General features: G+C 36.7%; 2 protein-coding genes across 2 annotated transcripts; both read right to left on the bottom strand.

The window, feature by feature from the left end:
* Positions 1-76: 76 nt before the first annotated feature.
* On the bottom strand, positions 77-10,467 carry LOC130415200 (E3 ubiquitin-protein ligase TRIM69-like). The gene is given in 9 exon segments (XM_056740742.1): positions 77-97; positions 1,601-1,740; positions 1,743-2,129; positions 2,261-2,594; positions 5,922-6,448; positions 6,580-6,606; positions 7,130-7,193; positions 8,578-9,092; positions 10,444-10,467. Coding segments are annotated over 8 exon segments (2,013 nt in total). The 5' UTR covers positions 9,091-9,092; positions 10,444-10,467.
* Positions 10,468-11,539: 1,072 nt separating this feature from the next.
* On the bottom strand, positions 11,540-19,136 carry LOC130415648 (E3 ubiquitin-protein ligase TRIM39-like). Its single transcript, XM_056741487.1, has 8 exons — positions 17,688-19,136; positions 15,610-16,169; positions 15,280-15,375; positions 15,038-15,196; positions 14,008-14,193; positions 13,434-13,599; positions 13,124-13,150; positions 11,540-12,992 (listed from the first exon to the last, which is right to left on the bottom strand). Exons 1-8 carry the CDS (start codon positions 17,797-17,799, stop codon positions 12,418-12,420), a joined length of 1,881 nt encoding a protein of 626 aa, XP_056597465.1. The 5' UTR covers positions 17,800-19,136; the 3' UTR covers positions 11,540-12,417.
* Positions 19,137-19,139: the final 3 nt, after the last annotated feature.

Raw genomic sequence — 19,139 nt, 5'->3', positions numbered from 1 at the left:
GAGTTATACATGCACGAGCTTGTGAGCAGCACATGCGGTTGGTGTTCAATAATAAATACCTTGTTCTGAGTTACATCTACATGTGTGTGTAGTTTAACTAATACACGACACAAGAAGGAACACTACACCCATGATGCCTTGTGTCTCGTCGCAGTAACTGGTTTCACCTTGAGTCTTATTTTATGTTTGTCTCTTTCTCCTGTATATATATTGTCCCTTTGTTCAGTTGTGATTTTTAGATCGTTGTTTTTGTGACGCTTTATGTTTGCTCTTGTTACATTGCCGAGTTCCTCGTTTAATTGTTTATTTTACTCACTTATTTATTAAAGAATTTACTGCACATGGATCCTCTCTGATGTTATCCCTGCTGCTAAATTGTGACAGAACATGAAAACAATAAGACGAAGGTGAAACCAATTACTGCAACGAGACACAAGGCATAATGGGAAATGGAGTCCTATAAAACACAAGCAGAAACACAGAGCACTATGGCGCCCTCAGGTGGCGTAAAGAGGCGCCAGCAATAGGACGTGACAGTTTCTGACAGTGGCCCGCCCTCTTTTCAAAACATTTAAATACAAAAAATATTTTCTTATTTTGTAATATTTCCAAATTATGCAATGTGCATGTAAGCTTTTGACCACCACTGTAGCTTCAATAAAATGATATTATATTTGTCCCAAATTACTGTTCTTATATTACAGACTTCACCCTGTATGAAAGACATATTTATTGTTTTACATCAGTTTTACAGAGTAAATGAAGTCAAACAACTAGATTTCCATTCCATTTTCTACCGCTTATCCGAACTACCTCGGGTCACGGGGAGCCTGCGCCTATCTCAGGAGTCATCGGGCATCAAGGCAGGATACACCCTGGATGGAGTGCCAACCCATCGCAGGGCACACACACACACACACTCACTCATTCACTCACGCACTCACACCCTACGGACAATTTTTCCAGAGATGCCAATGAACCTACCATGCATGTCTTTGGACCAGGGGAGGAAACCGGAGTACCCGGAGGAAACCCCCGAGGCACGGGGAGAACATGCAAACTCCACACACACAAGTCGGAAGCGGGAATCGAACCCCCAACCCTGGAGGTGTGAAAATCTCATATAAAAGTGTAGTAAAGTGATAACATTGAATGTCAAAGGGTTAGGTCATCCTATTGCAGTTTTTTTACAATTGCTATGACAATCTTTCCAATACTTTTAATACTTTTTAATAAGTCCTAACACAGTTATCACAACATCTGGCTATGTAGTCAAAACAATTTACACATTTCTTGTTGCTTTGACACAAAATGCAAGCAGTTAACACAAATAAAAGATGCTGTAACTTCTTTTACACACAAGCTCAACCAAGACCAAAACTATAATATATTGCCAAATTTACAAATGCTGTCACACTGTTAACACCATGATGTGAACCTCAAAGTGAACAGCTGAACACAAATATATCACCTGTATTTTATTCCATTGCTATAAAATATATAAAACACAGTTGTAGTCTATATTGACGGCTGCTGTCATAATGTAATGTTATTTCACACGTAATTTCTATTTAAATTATTTGCTAATTTATTGACTGACAGGTGTGATGATCAACGGCTCTGAGTTTCTCTCTTTATTGTTAGGTTCTGGGCTAAAATATGGATAGAGTTTCTCAATGAAATATTGTCCACTGAAAGAAAAGATGTGAGATCTGGACTTTACATCATAAAAGGAACTAAACCCTCCTCATAATCCACAAACACACCCACCTTCTGTGGCTTTACTCTCAGAGACAGAGAGAAAGAGGGACCTGCAGCACCTCTATAGTCACAATCAGTCCTCAGGACCACAGTCCAGAATCCATTCACTGGTCTCAGTGTGATCTTTCCCATCCTGTCAACAGATTCTATGGCCACTCCTAAAGTCCAGTCACTCTTTCCCTTCACCTGAACCTCATAATAACATTTCCCTGATGAGAATCCCTCCTTTCCCAGAACATCTACATATCTATCAAATCTCTTTGAGTTGTCTGGGAGTTTATGTCTAATGTCTCCAGTTCTCACTTGTTTCTCATCATCAGACAGAATGAGATTAGGATGAGCTGTATCAGGATCCAGAGTCACATCCACTGAGAGAAATCAGAGAATATCAATCACAACTGATGATGATGATGTTTGTGATATTTAATGAATAATGTGTCAGTATATAAATGTAAAGTATTGTAGTATATGAGTGAAGAGAGCAGATGACACACTGTACCTGCATACTGCTGCATCCACTTCAACACTGTACAGACACATGACATAAAACATCAGCACATAAAGCCAAACCAACACACACACTGTGTATTTGATGTGCACCTACCAGCTTGTAGATGATATTCAGTGTGTGAGATCTGCTCCAGCTCAATGTTTCTCTTCTTCAGTTCAGTGATCTCCTGCTCCAGATCTTTAATGACATCTTCATCATGTTTCTCTGCTGCTTTCTGCTTCTCCTCCATCATCTCCAGCAGTTCAGACTGACATCTCTCAATGGAGCGCATGAGATCACTGAAGACCGCCACACTGTCTGCTTTATCTTTCTCTGTGTTAATCTGATTTAAAAATATATATTTAAATATTCACTTCAACAACTTTTTTAAAAGGGAAATCATGTCAGGCATACATGTAGCCATGGAGGGATGTACTCGTGATATAAACCTTGACACATCAAGCCATCAAGGCACATCCGAATCCCCTTTTTGTTTTACTTCCCATCTCATAAGAAACCTTCATGTTATCAATATACTATATACCTCTATATACCGCAATACCTCAATGTCCTGAAATACTATGCGTGCGTGCGATGAGGTGATTGGCCGAGCAGGCAACAAGCCACGTATGCACCCTGTGGATCTCTGTGAAGTTTCATACAGTGTTGTTTATTTTAAAACACTGGAAAGATTATATCATAGAACAATATTTTATGTTATTGACAATAATCTAAAAGCGGCTGTGCAACGATGATTCATGTATTCTGAACTATTTACATTGTTAAACGTGTTGTCATCTCATGCTTGACATCGTCAACTTGTCAAAAAATAAATTGAAAGTATTTTTGTACTCGATACACTCGTTCGTATACGTTTCGGAAAAGTTTTTTTTAACATGAAAATCCATTTTATTAACAACTTTTCTTAGTCCCTTATTGGACAATTCTCCTGGAAAAGAACGCGGCACGCTTCAACCAAGGAGAGCTGGAGAAGGAGCATGCACACAAGGCGTGCAGGAGAGACTGAGAGCACTTTGTTTGCGAAGTTTAGCTGTATTTGTTTGTTCACTGCATTTAGTTGATGAATGTTATTTAAACGATGGATATAAGGCTGGATTTGGAGATAATTTGAATCTGATAGATGGAACGGTGGTCCCAACGATAAAAGATGCCGGACATGAACCGCATGCGGTAAGTGAAACTAATGTCTGTGTTTTTTCGGCAATGGGTGCGCGTGCTTTTGTTTAGTAATGTTTTAGAAAATAATCGTACAGCTGTATCAGTCTATAATAAATGTGATCAAAGACTCTACAGAAATTTGAAGGGTGCGATACCATCCATCCATCCATCCATTTTATTCCAATTATCCGGGGCCGGGTCGCGGGGGCAGCAGTCTAAGCAGGGATGCCCAGACTTCCCTCTCCCTAGACACTTCCTCCAGCTCTTCCGGAGGGACACCGAGGTGTTCCCAGGCCAGCCGGGAGACATAGTCCCTCCAGCGTGTCCTCGGTCTTCCCCGTGGTCTTCTCCCGGTAGGACATGCCCGGAACACCTTCCCGGGAAGGCGTCCAGGGGGGCATCCGGAAAAGATGCCCGAGCCACCTCAGCTGGCCCCTCTCGATGTGGAGGAGCAGCGGATCTACTCTGAGCTCCTCCCGAGTGACCGAGCTTCTCACCCTATCTCTAAGGGATCGCCCAGCCACCCTGCGGAGAAAGCTCATTTCGGCCGCCTGTATCCGGGATTTTGTCCTTTCGGTCATGACCCACAGCTCATGACCATAGGTGAGAGTAGGAAAGTAGATTGACCGGTAAATCGAGAGCTTCGCCTTGCGGCTCAGCTCCTTCTTCACCAAGATAGACCGGTACAGCGACCACATTACTGCAGAAGCTGCACCGATCCGTCTGTCAATCTCACGTTCCATCCTTCCCTCACTCGTGAACAAGACCCCCAGATACTTGAACTCCTCCACTTGAGGCAGGAACTCTCCACCTACCTGAAGTGAGCAAGCCACCCTTTTCCGACTGAGAACCATGGCCTCAGATTTGGAGGTGCTGATTCCCATCAGCCGCTTCACACTCGGCTGCAAACCGTCCCAGTGCATGCTGAAGGTCCTGGTCTGATGGGGCCAGCACGATGACATCATCCGCAAAGAGCAGAGATGAAATCGTGTGGTCCCAAAACCTCGGGTGTTTTTGAGTCTTTCTGTGTGTCATATACATCGCTGTATTTTTTTATTTATTAAATCATGTTTCACTAGTCAACAACCAAAATCAGTTGAGTATTCGACATGCGGAAAACAGGATTAATAAAGCTTCAGTTTGATATATTATGAAAATAACCCGAGCACTTTCATTATAAATGTGCTGATGACAAGCTGTTATATTTCAGTCATCTGTGAGTGATGATCACATGTGTTCACTCTTACAATGACTGAAGAAATATTCTGTTGTTTAAAGACATGAATAACTAATTGTGTCAATGGATGTTTGATCTTAAGCTATTTTCACTTTCTTTGAAAGCTTGTGACATTTTAACCCACCCAACACCACTTCCTTGTGGTTATGAATTCTCTCTCTCTCTCTCTCTCTCTCTCTATCTCTCTCTCTCTCTCTCTCCCTGCCTATATCTCTGTGTTTTTGTATTTCACATGGTCCTTTCTTACATCCTGTATCGTTGGTGTCCTTCTGATACCTCAGATGTCCAAATTGGCTGGCTTCGGAAAATAAAAAAAACACTGTACTTTTTAAATGATAAAATCCTTTGTTGTCAAAGTGTGACTAATAATACAGCAGCGATATGTGGCATTCTTACACGTATATTCAAATGAAGTTTGTAAAACACTCTTATACTCATTTTTTTAGACTCCATCATTTTAGCAGCATGGTATTATTATACAACATATTGATTATATACAATTATTGTATTTTTTTAAGTGATCTTGAGTACCACATAAAAAGCACATCATGTAAACATATAATTAAAACGATTATTTCAATGTAAAACAAGTTGATATAACATTTCACATGTCTTACACATTCATGAAACACCAGAAAATCTGCAGAAAAGCCATTCGTAGTGGATTCTGGAACCATGTAGACTTCAATTTTATCTAATGAGGTACAAGAGGCTGTATTGTGAATAAATCACAGCTGAAGGGTGCTGTTAGGCATAATGCGAAGAGCTGTTATAAGAGTTAATATTGGCTGTGCTTCGGAGAAAGTATGACATCTCTGCAAAGGGACTGAAAACTGATGCAGAGATACTGTTACTTTCCCAATCAACAGGTAAGACAATTTTTTTTAAACATTCTTGTTTTCATTTAGTGAGACAAAAAGCAGCAAATACATTATTTGTTCAGATTATATTTTTTCAGATGCCTAGGACAGGTGTCAATCCAGAATGACCCACACGTCCTTAAACCATTTATCCATACAGAGGAGCAGAAACCACATAAAACCACTACAAGATCACTGCAATTGTATGTTTTAAATAGAGATGGCAATGAGGGGCACAAATTACAGATAGCAGCTTTATAAATGAACAACTGTTACAACAAAAAAGAACAAAACATAATTCTAATTCTACTTAAGGCTTTAATCTTTCATTTCAGAATGTACTATTTCATATTAGTGTTTAATATTTGGATTTGAAAATGTATTAATAACTGACAGGTGTGATGATCAATGGGACAGAGTTACCATTATTTTTTCTGCGAGGGTTCAAAAATGGATAAAGTTTCCCAGTGAAAGATTGATCAGTGAAAGAGTAGATAAGACATCTGGACTCAGTTTCATAAAAGGAGATCAAACCCTCCTCATAATCCACAAACACACCCACCTTCTGTGGGTTTACACTCACAGACAGAGGAGTATCAGGATCAATACAAGCTATATATTCATTCTTACCCCTCAGAATCACAGCCCAGAATCCATTTACCGGTTTCAGTGAGTTTGGTCCCTTCCTGTCAACAGATTCTCTGACCACTCCTAAATCCCATTCAGTCTTTCCCTTCAACTGAACCTCATAATAGAATCTCCCAGATGAGAATCCCTCCTTTCCCAGAACAATGAGATACCGGTCAAATCTCTTTGGATTGTTTGGGACAAAATGATAAATGTCTTTATGTCTCACTTGTTTCTTATCATCAGACAGAATGAGTTCAGAACATGCTGTATCAGGATCCAGAGTCACATCCACTGAGAGAGATCAGAGAATATCAATCACAACTGATGATGATGATGTTTGTGATATTTAATGAATAATGTGTCAGTATATAAATGTAAAGTATTGTAGTATATGAGTGAAGAGAGCAGATGACACACTGTACCTGCATACTGCTGCATCCACTTCAACTCTGTATAGACACATGACAATAAAGCATCAGCACAATTATAAACTGCAGGTAATAACGTTATATACATTTTCTGTAAAGATGCGTTGTAAAAATACAAAAACATCTTCCTTATTATGTCCAGCAGTCCTAAGTTGTCTGACTCACATATCTGTCTTTTCATGAAGAACAAGTCAATGATGTCTACCAGTTGCATTTTGCTTTTTGGTCTAAAACTTTCTCTGCTAAAGTTGTACAGATAGTGCATGAACTCTCTCAGATCATAAGCATAACAAGTACAATATTTACGTATAAAATAATTCTACTGTTTCAGTCTTGTACTTTATGTTTGGGCCTAATTTTTACAGCCTCTGTACAGCTGTACTTATGCAAGAAGAAGCATATAATTTCAAATATCCAACATAACATACAGCATATTAATCAACATACATTGACAGTTGTGACATTACACATTTCATATCTCAGACAGAAAGATAAGTCATTGTGTTTTGTACACCTCTGTATGGTGTATTCCATGTTTACCTACCAGCTGTACTCAGTTTGTCCTTATTCCTCATACTGTTTGAAGGACGGCACATGAGTGAGTCAATCTACAGCAGAAGAGAAGAAAATCAGCATGGAAATACTCATTGGAAAAAACGCATATAAACTCTTAAAAATAAAGGTGCTTCACGATGCGATATCTCATGAGAATTCATGTGTAGTTTTAGAAAACGTATATTTACTAACGTTTGTACAAACAATAAAACGCAAAACACTGACGTATTTACATCATCTAAATGCACAATACTGACGTATTGACAACACATAAGACGTTAATTATTTACATATGAACAACTTTATAGACTTACAAATGAATCCTTATGCATATCGTAATCACTGCATTCATATTTATTTTCTTATATTGTATTTATTTGGCCTATAAATGGGATTATGTTTTCAATTGCATTTAAAGTTTACTAGTTTACTTATTATGAAATGATTCAGGTACTGTGAGATTTCTACTGCCAACTCGTTTGGAAGAAACAAGAGTTTAACTCTTAAAGAATATACATTTCTGCAATCGTTTAACCATTACTTATCATGTAAGCTTTGCTTTGTTTGCCATGAAATGTGTTTTCTACAGAATATTTACGCAGAATATTTACAAAAGGAATACATTTTACTTATCACAGATTGTGACATGCCCTGTTTCTGCTGAGGTGTGGTTGTAGGACAAATGCTCATTTTCAAGGAGTGGGTAATCAGATATTTTCAGCGATTTACAACTTAAAATCTGCTCTGTTCCCCACACAAAACTGTTGTATTCCACCAGAGAGGACTGCGACTGCAACACGTCGTCTGTATTTATGTAAAACTATTGTTATTGTTATTGCACTTATCTGTCTGTCGTGTTTTTCTTTATACTGCACATATTTTTAAGAAAAAGTAATGGTTAGGTTTAGAGGAAGAAGTAGTAGGATTTTTGATTATAAAATAGCATTTAATGGTATATTGATAATTTTCCTGCATATATCGGTCATTTTATATCTTTTTATATTCGCTATTAGGTTAAGGTTAAGGGGTCTAAAAATATAAATCGCTATTCCATACAATTATTGAAATGGCTGATACATATATCTTAATAAGATACGAGCTTTATAAATATTTTGGCTTTTTTAGCTAAAAATACGCAGCAATTTTTACGTTTTATATGTTGTAAAACATGCAAATTTAATGTTTCAGCATCATTAAACAAGTACAAATGTGTATGCTTTGTGCTTTTAAACTTAACGCACAAATACCTACGTATAAACAATGTGATCAGGGATAGAAGAACCTTTTTTTTTTAAATGGTCTTAACATCCAAAGAAAATTTCTGACCAATGAAGAAGATCAGCATGAACATTTTATGCATACCATCCATATAGAGGACAGAAAGTCACACAGAAGGATGAGTCTGTTTGAGTGAACTCTTCCTTTAATGATGCTCACCTCTCTTAAAGGAACAGTGTTGTGGTTCTTATCTCCTTCAGTGCAAAACAGACACAACTCTGTCTGATCATCTCTACAGAAGAGCTCCAGAGGTCTCTCGTGTTTCTGACATATATAATCCTGCAGATTCTTCACAGGATCAATCAGTTTGTGTTTCTGTAATCCTGACACTCTCAAATGAGACTCCAGGTGAGTTTCACAGTAAGAGCTCTGACACACCAGACACGACTTCACAGCCTTCAGCTTTCCTTCAGTACAGATGTCACACACAACTTCAGCTTGTTTGAAGTGATCCACAAGGTCTCTGAGTGTTGTATTAATATTGAGATCAGGTCTCTGGTTAAAAGTTCTGTTACAGTTTGGACATCTGTAGTCTTGTCCGGTGTTCCAGTATGTACTGAGACAGATCTTACAGAAGTTGTGTCCACATGGGGTGCTGACTGGATCATTGAACACATCCTGACAGATTGAACATATAAGGCTTCTATTTATAGAATCTCTGGAGGATGACATCACTGCAAAGGAAATTATAAAATTATATCACCAACACTGACTGTCAAACATTTGGAGACGTTTAGCATTTTCTTTAAAACCTTTAGATATACTGATTTGTCAATGTTCACTCTTAACAAAAAAAGACTTCAACTGTGACGCTACCTATTGTTTATTATAATATGCATCAAACAAAGCCTTAGCGTTCATTACAGCTGATTAAGTACAATAAATACATTAACATTAGGTGAAGTGCATGCACACATATCATTCACACACGATTGTAAAAGGGGATTTTATAATAAGATAAGCTACCTAAAATCCCATCTGCCAATTTGTTTGATTTATAGGGTACTCCCGTCGTACATCATATTTACTAAATATAAACCATTAATATTCTGCCATATATAGTTTTCCCACTTCCTTTTATTTTTTATTTTGTATGAAGTCATAACAATTGTTCATGACCTGGCAAATATATTCAGGAACAGGACACATTTTGTAGCTGAGAAAACTGAGTAGTTAAATGCGTCACTACCAATGTAGTTAGTTTCACTTTCATTTTGTACAACAATGATGTTTCAGGTATGTTCACATACTTGAGTCATGAGTCAATTTCTGGCAGTGATCCACTCCTTTTTCCGATTTGTATTTTTGGAAGGGCAAACACACACGATAACTCTCACAAGAGTTCTATTTTTCACGCAACAGATTATAAGAAGCATCATTAAATAACATAAGGTTTACACAAAACATTTCTTTCACAATCTGCAAACAGAAGTGTCTTTAGCTCAATTCAGGAAGGAGCATTATCAATAACAATCACGCGGAGAAGTCTCTATAAATAGCCGTCTCTCACTTCTGTCCCTTGAATGTTTCCACCCCATTACCTCACTCTCTTCTGGTATCTATCTCAGTTAAATGGGGATTAATTTATGAAACACCTAATAGATAAGCAGTCATTTCTAGTCATGAAAAGATTTACTCAGATTGATTTCTACTGCATAATAATGTATGTCTGTAAATGTGAGTTACTGCAGCGTTTGTTGTTATTTACCTGTTGCGAATGTGAAGATACACCCGCTCTTGTAGTTTTGGGGGTTTATTGGAAATTTCTTACTGTATCTGATCATGACAAGTTTTGTTTTAGCCCACACAAAGAATCTCAAAAGTGATCTAATTTGCCATTTCAAAATATTTTGTTGGTCATTTTAAATTCTTCCTGTCCTAACATCAAATTCTGATACCATTTCATTATCAACAAAACAAAGCAGTGAATATTTTAAACGGCGTGTGTCCTACTGACTTTGGATTGACATATGACAGAGTTAAGCAGTGTATATTATTAATCTGTATTATATTTCTGTCACTTACCTGAAAGTGAAGATCAGCTGTGTTCACTCGTACAATGATTGAAGAAATATTCTGTGGTTTCACTATAGACACACCTGCTCTTGTGGATTTCCGGGATACTTGGAATTTCTAATTGTACTCACAGATAACTGAAAACAAGATGTTTTAGTTTGTCTAGACAGTGGCCTTCATTTTTGTTAAAAACTAACATTGAGTATTTCTCACGCAAACAAAGCTATATAAGTCATATATGTACATTTTATAGCATATATCTTATGACTTACCTCATACATTCAACGTCAAGTCTATATCGTGAAATGACTATACATTCGGAGAACTATATATTTTCACATTATACCGCTGACCTATGCAATCACATTCAGGCCTTACCATAGGGAGCAATCTCTGACCAGAACTCAATATTCTTAACTTTAATTTAAGAAAAACTGAAATATAAATAAAGAAATGTTTCATACTACAGTGTGGTCTGACAGAAGCAAAATGTAAAAAAACAGAGCATTGAATCTCTTATTAATAAGAAGATGAACCAAACGGTCCTGACATCTGATTTATGTTATTTGATGTACTGACTAATATTTTATTTTGACATTTGATATAGTTTTAATATTACATAATATTTGCTCATATTACAACATCTTTGAAGACAGGAGCAGAATTGTTTAACAAGTGAATAGCCAGATTATAATTTCATTATCATCACAAGTCTCTCCAGTGTCTGTGTGTGTGTGTGTGGGTGTGTGTGTGCGTGTGCGTGTGTGACATGTAGAGATGCTAAATTAATGAAAATATCTTGTGAAGTAAATCTTTTGGACTCACACTACCTTTGGATACCATTTGTGTATGTTTATGTCATAAACAGATGGTAGAAATAGAAAGTGTTATTTTCATAAAACTTTTATTTGTTGATGAATTCATTTATTATAACTGACTGACATGTATGATCAATGGCTCAATGGAGTTTTTACCTTCACCATTCAAACCTGGGCTGAAAGTTTATCCCTGAAAGGTTGAACAGTGCGCCAGGAACGCCAGGTCCCGGAATGCACTTATCTATGACAGGTTGAACACCGCCTCCACAGAAGAACCACAAACACTATCAAGTCATTAATTTTATTGTAAAGCACATAAATAGCTTTCTTTCACAAAAATGACTCTCCTAATGCTGTCGCATGCAAAGCATGCTGGGAACTATAAATTCACTTTGAAAATACTGAAACTAAAAGAATTCATGCAGTCCCACCACAAAATAATTAAGTAAAGATCCTCTATACAAGTTAGAGTGAGTTGGACCGGATCAAATTAAATTGAACTCACTGAAAAAATCTTATGATTTAACTTAAATTTTGCACAAAATAACAAGAACAGTTAGTTTACTCAATTAATTTCAAGAAATCTACCACACAGAATCATGTTTTACTTGTCAACACCAACATTAGGGTCAGTCTTAATCTATAATCCATTTTCGGGGAGATTTAAATTTTTTAAAACACTTTATAATACAATCATTATTTGTTAACCTGATCTTTCCCTGAATCCTATTGGTGTTATGGTCTCCCAGACTTAAGCGTTAAGCGTTAAGATGAAACTGACCTGTGATTAGTTATAATGTGACACCACCTTCCTATCAAGTTATTAAAAATATAATAAAACAGGAGTATGGCATATATCAAGGTATTACCATTGTTTCACCACTGCATGTACCATCGTTTCTTAACTCTATTTTTCACTTTTACTATGCATGTTCTTTTTATTAATCTGGTTAATTTTAAGGGTAAATCAAGTTTACGTTTAAGAAAAAATATTAAGTAATCATTATATATCAGAAAATCACCTTTCGGAATCAAGCAGAAATGTTAACACTACATTTATAACACAATATGCATTTACTGTGTATTTTTAAATGGAGCGCAAATAAAGAAAAATATTAATATAATTCTACTTTATCATTTTTTTCTAATTATAGAAATTGTTCTTTTATCCAGTATTGTACATATAAGGTTTGAAACTTAATTGATCGAACGCTGTAATGATCAACGGTTCTGAGTTTTTACCTTCATCATTCAAGCATGGGCCAAAATATGGATAGAGTTTCTCAGTGAAAGATTGATCAGTGTAAGAGTAGATATGAGATCTGGACTCCAGATCATAAAATGAGACCAAACCCTCCTCATAATCCACAAACACACCCACATTCTGTGGCTTTACACTCAGAGACAGTGTGACATCAGGATCAGCGCAAGCTTTATATTCATTCTCATTTCTTAGAACTACAGTCCAGAATCCATTCACTGGTGTCAGTGTGATCTCTCCCTTCCTGTTAACAGATTCTCTGACCACTCCTAAAGTCCATTCAGTCTTTCCCTTCACCTGAACCTCATAATAAAATCTCCCTGATGAGAATCCCTCCTTTCCCAGAACAATTACACCAACATTAAACCTATTTGAGCTGTCTGGAAGTTTATTCTTCATGTCTCCAGTTCTCACTTGTTTCTTATCATCAGACAGAATGAGATATGGATTTGCTGTATCAGGATCCAGAGTCACATCCACTGAGAGAGATCAGAGAATATGAATCACAACTGATGATGATGATGTTTGTGATATTTAATGAATAATGTGTCAGTATATAAATGTAAAGTATTGTAGTATATGAGTGAAGAGAGCAGGTGACACACTGTACCTGCATACTGCTGCATTCTCTTCAGGACTGTACATATAAATAACAATAAAACATCAGCACATCTATCACATCTTATATCCTATTAAATCTGTATTTAGGTTGTCAAACACAGATTCTTTCTATTTCGTGTTTGTAAATCTTAAGTCTTATCTTTAAATTTCCTTCTTGACTATTCAAAAAGGACGCTGAACAAAAAATGTGGTTTCTATACAATAACTAGTAAAACTTAAACTGAAAAACAAGGTCCTGTTAAAAAATAATAACTGCCTGCAGGAATATAAAATGTAGAGTGTATATGATCTTCACCTACCAACATTATTTTTTAGTTCCTCAGTGTTTAAAAAGAACATCAGGAGGGAGATTCCCACAGGAACAAGAAACCACAAAAAAAATATGTCTCTCTGAAACAGCTGTGAGATCAAATGAAGAGCAGACAAAGACTTCTGCTGACATCTCAAGCCATTCAGATGTGTCTTCTGAGAAAAAAGAAACGAGATATTACATGTGATTATTGTTGAGTTTACCATTTACATTTAGTCATTTAGTAGACACTTTTTTCTAAAGCGACTTACAATTGAGGTGAAAAATAGAAGCAGTTAGAACACAACAATGCATAAGTGTAATAAAACTGGTCTCAAACTAAAAAGAAGAAACAAAGTCCGTTTACTCTAGTTGTGCCACTTGCCGGCCATGGTCGCAACACATCTGTGCAGCTATTTACGTCAAAGTATCATCACAGTCTACAGTCCAATCTACTGAATGGGGGAAGGCATATATTTCTAAAATCGCTGATACAATAAACTTCATATTTCCGATAAATATTTAAACATAACTTGAACTTTATAATTTATTCATAAACTTTGGTTTGCTAAGCTTGAATTTACCTCTTTCGTGGTCACCTCATCACAAGAGCCCGACCCCAGAGAATCGTCAGTCTTTACTGATTGATGATTGGCTCGTTCTACTGGAAGACTTTCTTCATCAGGGCGGCCATGTTGAGCGTTGCATTCCTCGCCATTCATTGTAACGGCAGTGGAGCATCTTGTAAATATTAATGTCTTGGGTACAAACTACAATTTGTGTGTGTGTAAGGATAGAAAAATGAGTAGAAACAGAAGTATGTATTAATGGGTCAGGTTTTGATGAAAAATAGTTTTTAGCCAATTCTTAAAGTCGGCATTAAATGGACGCAGCGATTGAGCTTCTTTCCTTATCGTGACGTTAACCCGAGTGAAACAAATTCTGAAATGAGAAAGGCGGGACTTGATTTCATCCACCGACGACTGATTGGATCGTTAAAAGGTGAAAGATTTGAACGCCAGTTACAATCTGTCAGTCATTGCAGGCCTCGGGCCATTCCTCCAGAAGGGATGAGGTTAATGTTTTGACTAAAGATTACAAGTGCAAATAATGTAAAATGAAAAATAATGATGTGCAAAAATAAATAATTTATGATAAACACTCCACTGCTGTGAAAAACAATTAGAATGATTTTTTTTAATTCATGCCGACTTTGAAGATGGCTAAGTTATCTGCTGATCTTCTAACAACAGGCAGGTCATTTCACCATCGCGGAACAGATCCAGAGAAACAGATCAAGTTGAACATTTTACACCTGTTTGACAAGATGCTTTGATCCACAGTGATTTATGAAGAAGGAAGCATTTGACAGTTTCAGCAGACAACGGACCAATGTCTCAAACTGTGCGGAGACTTGCCAAGATAAAATCTAAATAGAAAAATCTGATCTTTCAAGAAAACCTGAAACACTTTTGTTGCTTGAACATAGAACACACAAACGGATATAAATCAGTATCATAAAAATATAAATATGTAAATGTATATTTAGCTTAGAACTCCTCAGAAATCAAATGACATGTTATACTGTATGATTGATGAGAGAGATGTAGTGACCTGTATGAGTTGGAGATGATGTTCAGTGTGTGAGATCTGCTCCAGCTCAATGTTTCTCTTCTTCAGTTCAGTGATCTCCTGCTCCAGATCTTTAATGACATCTTCATCATGTTTCTCTGCTGCTTTCTGCTTCTCCTCCATCATCTCCAGCAGTTCAGACTGACAACATTACAAAGAAAAATGAAAACATGATCAAAATTATTGATTAAACATTGAACTTCTTCAATAGTTTTTAAACTCACTCTTCTGAGGTCTGTTGAATGTTTGATATCATAAATCTTCTTGATTCTGTCATGGATCATCTGCTGCATGTCTGTCTGTGTCTTTAACAACTGAATCTATTGAAAACACAGAAATGTAACATGGACATAATAACATAACTAATCAACTGAGTATTTTCGCAGTTGAATGATTTCCTTTTACAGAAATCAAACATACAATAATCTGCAATAAGAATATAATAAAAAACAATGTTCCTCTCTACAGTGATTATCAAATCTGGTCTATTTATGTCACAACTATTTTCATAAGGGTGATTGTTTATGAGTGAACATTTTTTTAGTAATTCTCACCTTCTTTTCTTCAGTCTCCTCTTCTATAGGAACAGTGTTGTGATTCTTGTGATCTCCATCAGTGCAGGACAGACACACACATGTGTGATCATCTCTACAGAAGAGCTCCAGAGGTCTTCCATGTTTCTGACATATATAATCCTGCAGATTCTTCACAGGATCAATCAGTTTGTGTTTCTGTAATCCTGACACTCTCAAATGAGACTCCAGGTGAGTTTCACAGTAAGAGCTCTGACACACCAGACACGACTTCACAGCCTTCAGCTTTCCTTCAGTACAGATATCACACACAACTTCAGCTGCAGGTTGTTCTTCATGAGATTTCCTCTTATGTTCATCCACAAGATCTCTGAGTGTTGTATTTATCTTGAGATCAGGTCTCTGCTTGAATGTTTCATTACAGTTTGGACATCTCCGGTATTGACTGTTGTCCCAGTGTGTGTTCAGACAGATCTTACAGAAGTTGTGTCCACATGGAGTGCTGACTGGATCACTGAACACATCCAGACAGATTGAACACAGAAGTCGCTCAGTCACTGGATCACTGGAGGATGACATCACTGCAAAGAGAAATTATGAAAGTTCCTTATTGTTATAACACAGTAAAATACTTTTATGGTCAACATTATTCCATAGACATATAAATTGTCTCTTCACTGTGGTGAAAATGTTAGTTTTTAAATTTAAAGTTACTAAAAAGTAAACTATGAACTGCAGAACCTGCAAAAGGTTATCTGAAGGTTTGTCTTAAAATGATAAACATAAACTTCATAAACTTCCTGTTTCTTTGGTTCGTGTGACAAAATTCCACCAAATATCAAATTTACAATCAAATAACAAATTTAAATTGTTTATTGTCCAACTTTCTCCAGATTTACATATAATCTACTAACTCAAGCACTGATACTATAAATCTGTGGAGTACAATCTGTGTTAGATTTCTGTGACTTGCCTGCGAGAAAAGATCAACTGTGTTCACTCTTAAAATACCTGAAGATTATGTTGTTTAAATACTTCAGTAGTTTAATGCATCAATCTCAATGTTTATCAAGAGTTTCACATTCTTTTGTCGCTACAGGAATTGTTCAAGTGTTTTCACATACCTATAAACCAGAAGTTTTAGTCTATTTCAGGCAGTTACCCTCCCCTTTACTTCACTGAATGGCAAACAAACACCCAATAATTACTCTTAGGAGACGTTTTCATCCATCACCCACTGCCCAAAGCATCGTTCAATTTCAAAACAAATTTGTCGCCAAACTCGTTTTCATCATTTGCAAACAAAGGCACTACAGTGATTATGAGTGTACAAACACACATGAATCTCACATGATCAAGACAAATATGAGAAGAGATTTGAAAGATCAAATATTTACAAATCACATTTGAAAAGAGCATTTCCATTCAAGTGTGAACAGAAGAATAAAACAGCATTTTGCTTATTAATTAAAGAAGATCACACACTCTGCTTAACAAATAACATTATAAAACTGTTCCGGACAATGTGTGTTAGTTTGACCTTCTCTCGTTGCTACAGTGATGCTACAGGTATTGTCACACACACCTGAAAATCAAGAAGTTCAGTCTATTCATAAGACAGTGCCACCCATAAAGTTTTGTGGAAACAAAGTCATTACAGTGATTCTGGCTCCTAGAGCACATTTAAAATATATTTTAAAGGAACTGGAGATAAATATATTAGGTCAGGGCTGTGCACAGACGTTTTTAAGGGGCAGTGGCCGTAACTAAAATGGGATCACTACATGTTAGTGCAGAAGACAGCACACGCTCTTCAACATTTCAGACTTCATAGATGTTTTGTTAGAATATCACAATTACGCATCATTTTAGACACTGAATTTAATATTAGGCAGCATAAATCTATACTAAGCTAATGGTAACTCTTTTAGGTCATTTACATTCATTTATGTTCAGTCCTGCCATATGGTCTAAAAATCTATTATAAATATTATATGATATACCATTATAGATTACTGGTATCAACTTAGAAAATAGACAATAATGGATAATGTAGGTTACTATACAAACTGTCAGCTAAATTTGAAATGTTGATTTACCTGGTGTCTTGCTGAAGCTTTCAATCCACATTTGCATTGATGAACTGACTTCAGAAGCATCTCTTCGGTGGTTCTCTCTCCGTTTCTGTCTCATTTTTTTTTGTGAAGGCATTATTTTTCAACAAAGTGTGCCAATAACAGCAATTTTGATATTATTTTAGATCAGATCGGGTACAACAAATTGAAATTCTCTTTTGAGAACGTGTATATTTTGTACACATTGTTATAGTAGATCTGCCATATAAGAAGACGGAGCAAACAATACCGACAAAACAAAAAATCTTCGTAATATTCAACCACTGGCAGCAATGTTGATGCCCTTTCAGTCCGACGAACTTCTGAAACTGATGCTGTCTGACTCCAGCGCGTGACTCCAGTGAGTTTGACACCTGCGGCTGGAGGCGACCGATTGGCGGGAGTAGCCGCGTGTGGGAGGAGCTTAGAGCGGACACGTGAAAACGGACATATCTCATAAAACGGACACCTGATTTTGTGGCTAGAAGGGATACAGCTACAGCCGGAAGTGATGCAAATTTACGCCATACAATTACAATAAATTACATTAGATAACGATTACCAAAACCTTAAACCTAACGTTACAATAATAAAAAAGCAATTCACTTTTGTCAGCGTGACCACATGCGGTATTGACGTGCGCATGCCCAGTGGAGGTAGCTGTATCCCGTCTAGCCACAACCCAGCCTGAAGCACTTCTCATTCATGTTTTCTAAGCTCTGCTTTCTACATTAATATCTACGTCATGTGTTACTTTAGCATGTAGAACACACAAACTTATACGATAAAAGCATTTGCTAAAAGCTTAAAGATGCAAATGTAAATTCAGCTAAGAACGTCGTGAAGTCTCCTTATATATGAAAGAATCTGCTCCAGTGACATGTACGAGTTGGAGATGATGTTCAGTTTGTGAGATCTGCTCTAGCTCAATATTTCTCAGTTCGGTTCTCTAGATCTTTAATGAAATCTTCTTCATGTCTCTCTGCGGCTTTCTGCTTCCCCTGCACCTCTGACTGCAACAAGCATTTTAAGTTCCAGTACACCCAAAATGAAATTTCTTTCATGTCATGATTTCCTTTTACACTCAGTAAAAGGGAAGATCCTCAGCTTTCCTGTAGCTTTGGGGTAAGAGCATGGCGCTTACAACACCAAGGCCATGGGTTCAATCCCCAAAATTCATTTTAAATTGTATAATCTGATGTTATCACTGAATTAAAAATAAACCAGCTTTCTGTATTCATTACAACTAAACAGTGTAATCATGAACTGCCGAATCATGAATCATGATCTGTAGTGAATATATGGCGCAAACCACTAAATGCAGTTGTGTTGATTATTGATAGCATAATTACAACAGAACAACTGTTGGGAATTTAGATGTATGTGAAATGAGATAAAAATTAAATAAAAGTGACAGAAAGGAACATAAATGTTAAT

This window comes from Triplophysa dalaica, chromosome 25 (assembly GCF_015846415.1).
Source record: "Triplophysa dalaica isolate WHDGS20190420 chromosome 25, ASM1584641v1, whole genome shotgun sequence".
NCBI classification, from domain to species: domain Eukaryota; kingdom Metazoa; phylum Chordata; class Actinopteri; order Cypriniformes; family Nemacheilidae; genus Triplophysa; species Triplophysa dalaica.
This window is presented reverse-complemented; position numbering and strand designations above follow the sequence as displayed.

Bases quoted from the DNA above. Each gene is read 5' to 3' on its own strand.
- LOC130415648 (XM_056741487.1), bottom strand. From the start codon at position 17,799: ATGCCTTCACAAAAAAAAATGAGACAGAAACGGAGAGAGAACCACCGA. The intron at 15,376-15,609 runs GTGAGAATTACT...TGTTTTCAATAG, and splicing joins AGGAGACTGAAGAAAAGAAG to ATTCAGTTGTTAAAGACACA. The intron at 12,993-13,123 runs GTACAGTGTGTC...GATCTCTCTCAG, and splicing joins GAGAATGCAGCAGTATGCAG to TGGATGTGACTCTGGATCCT.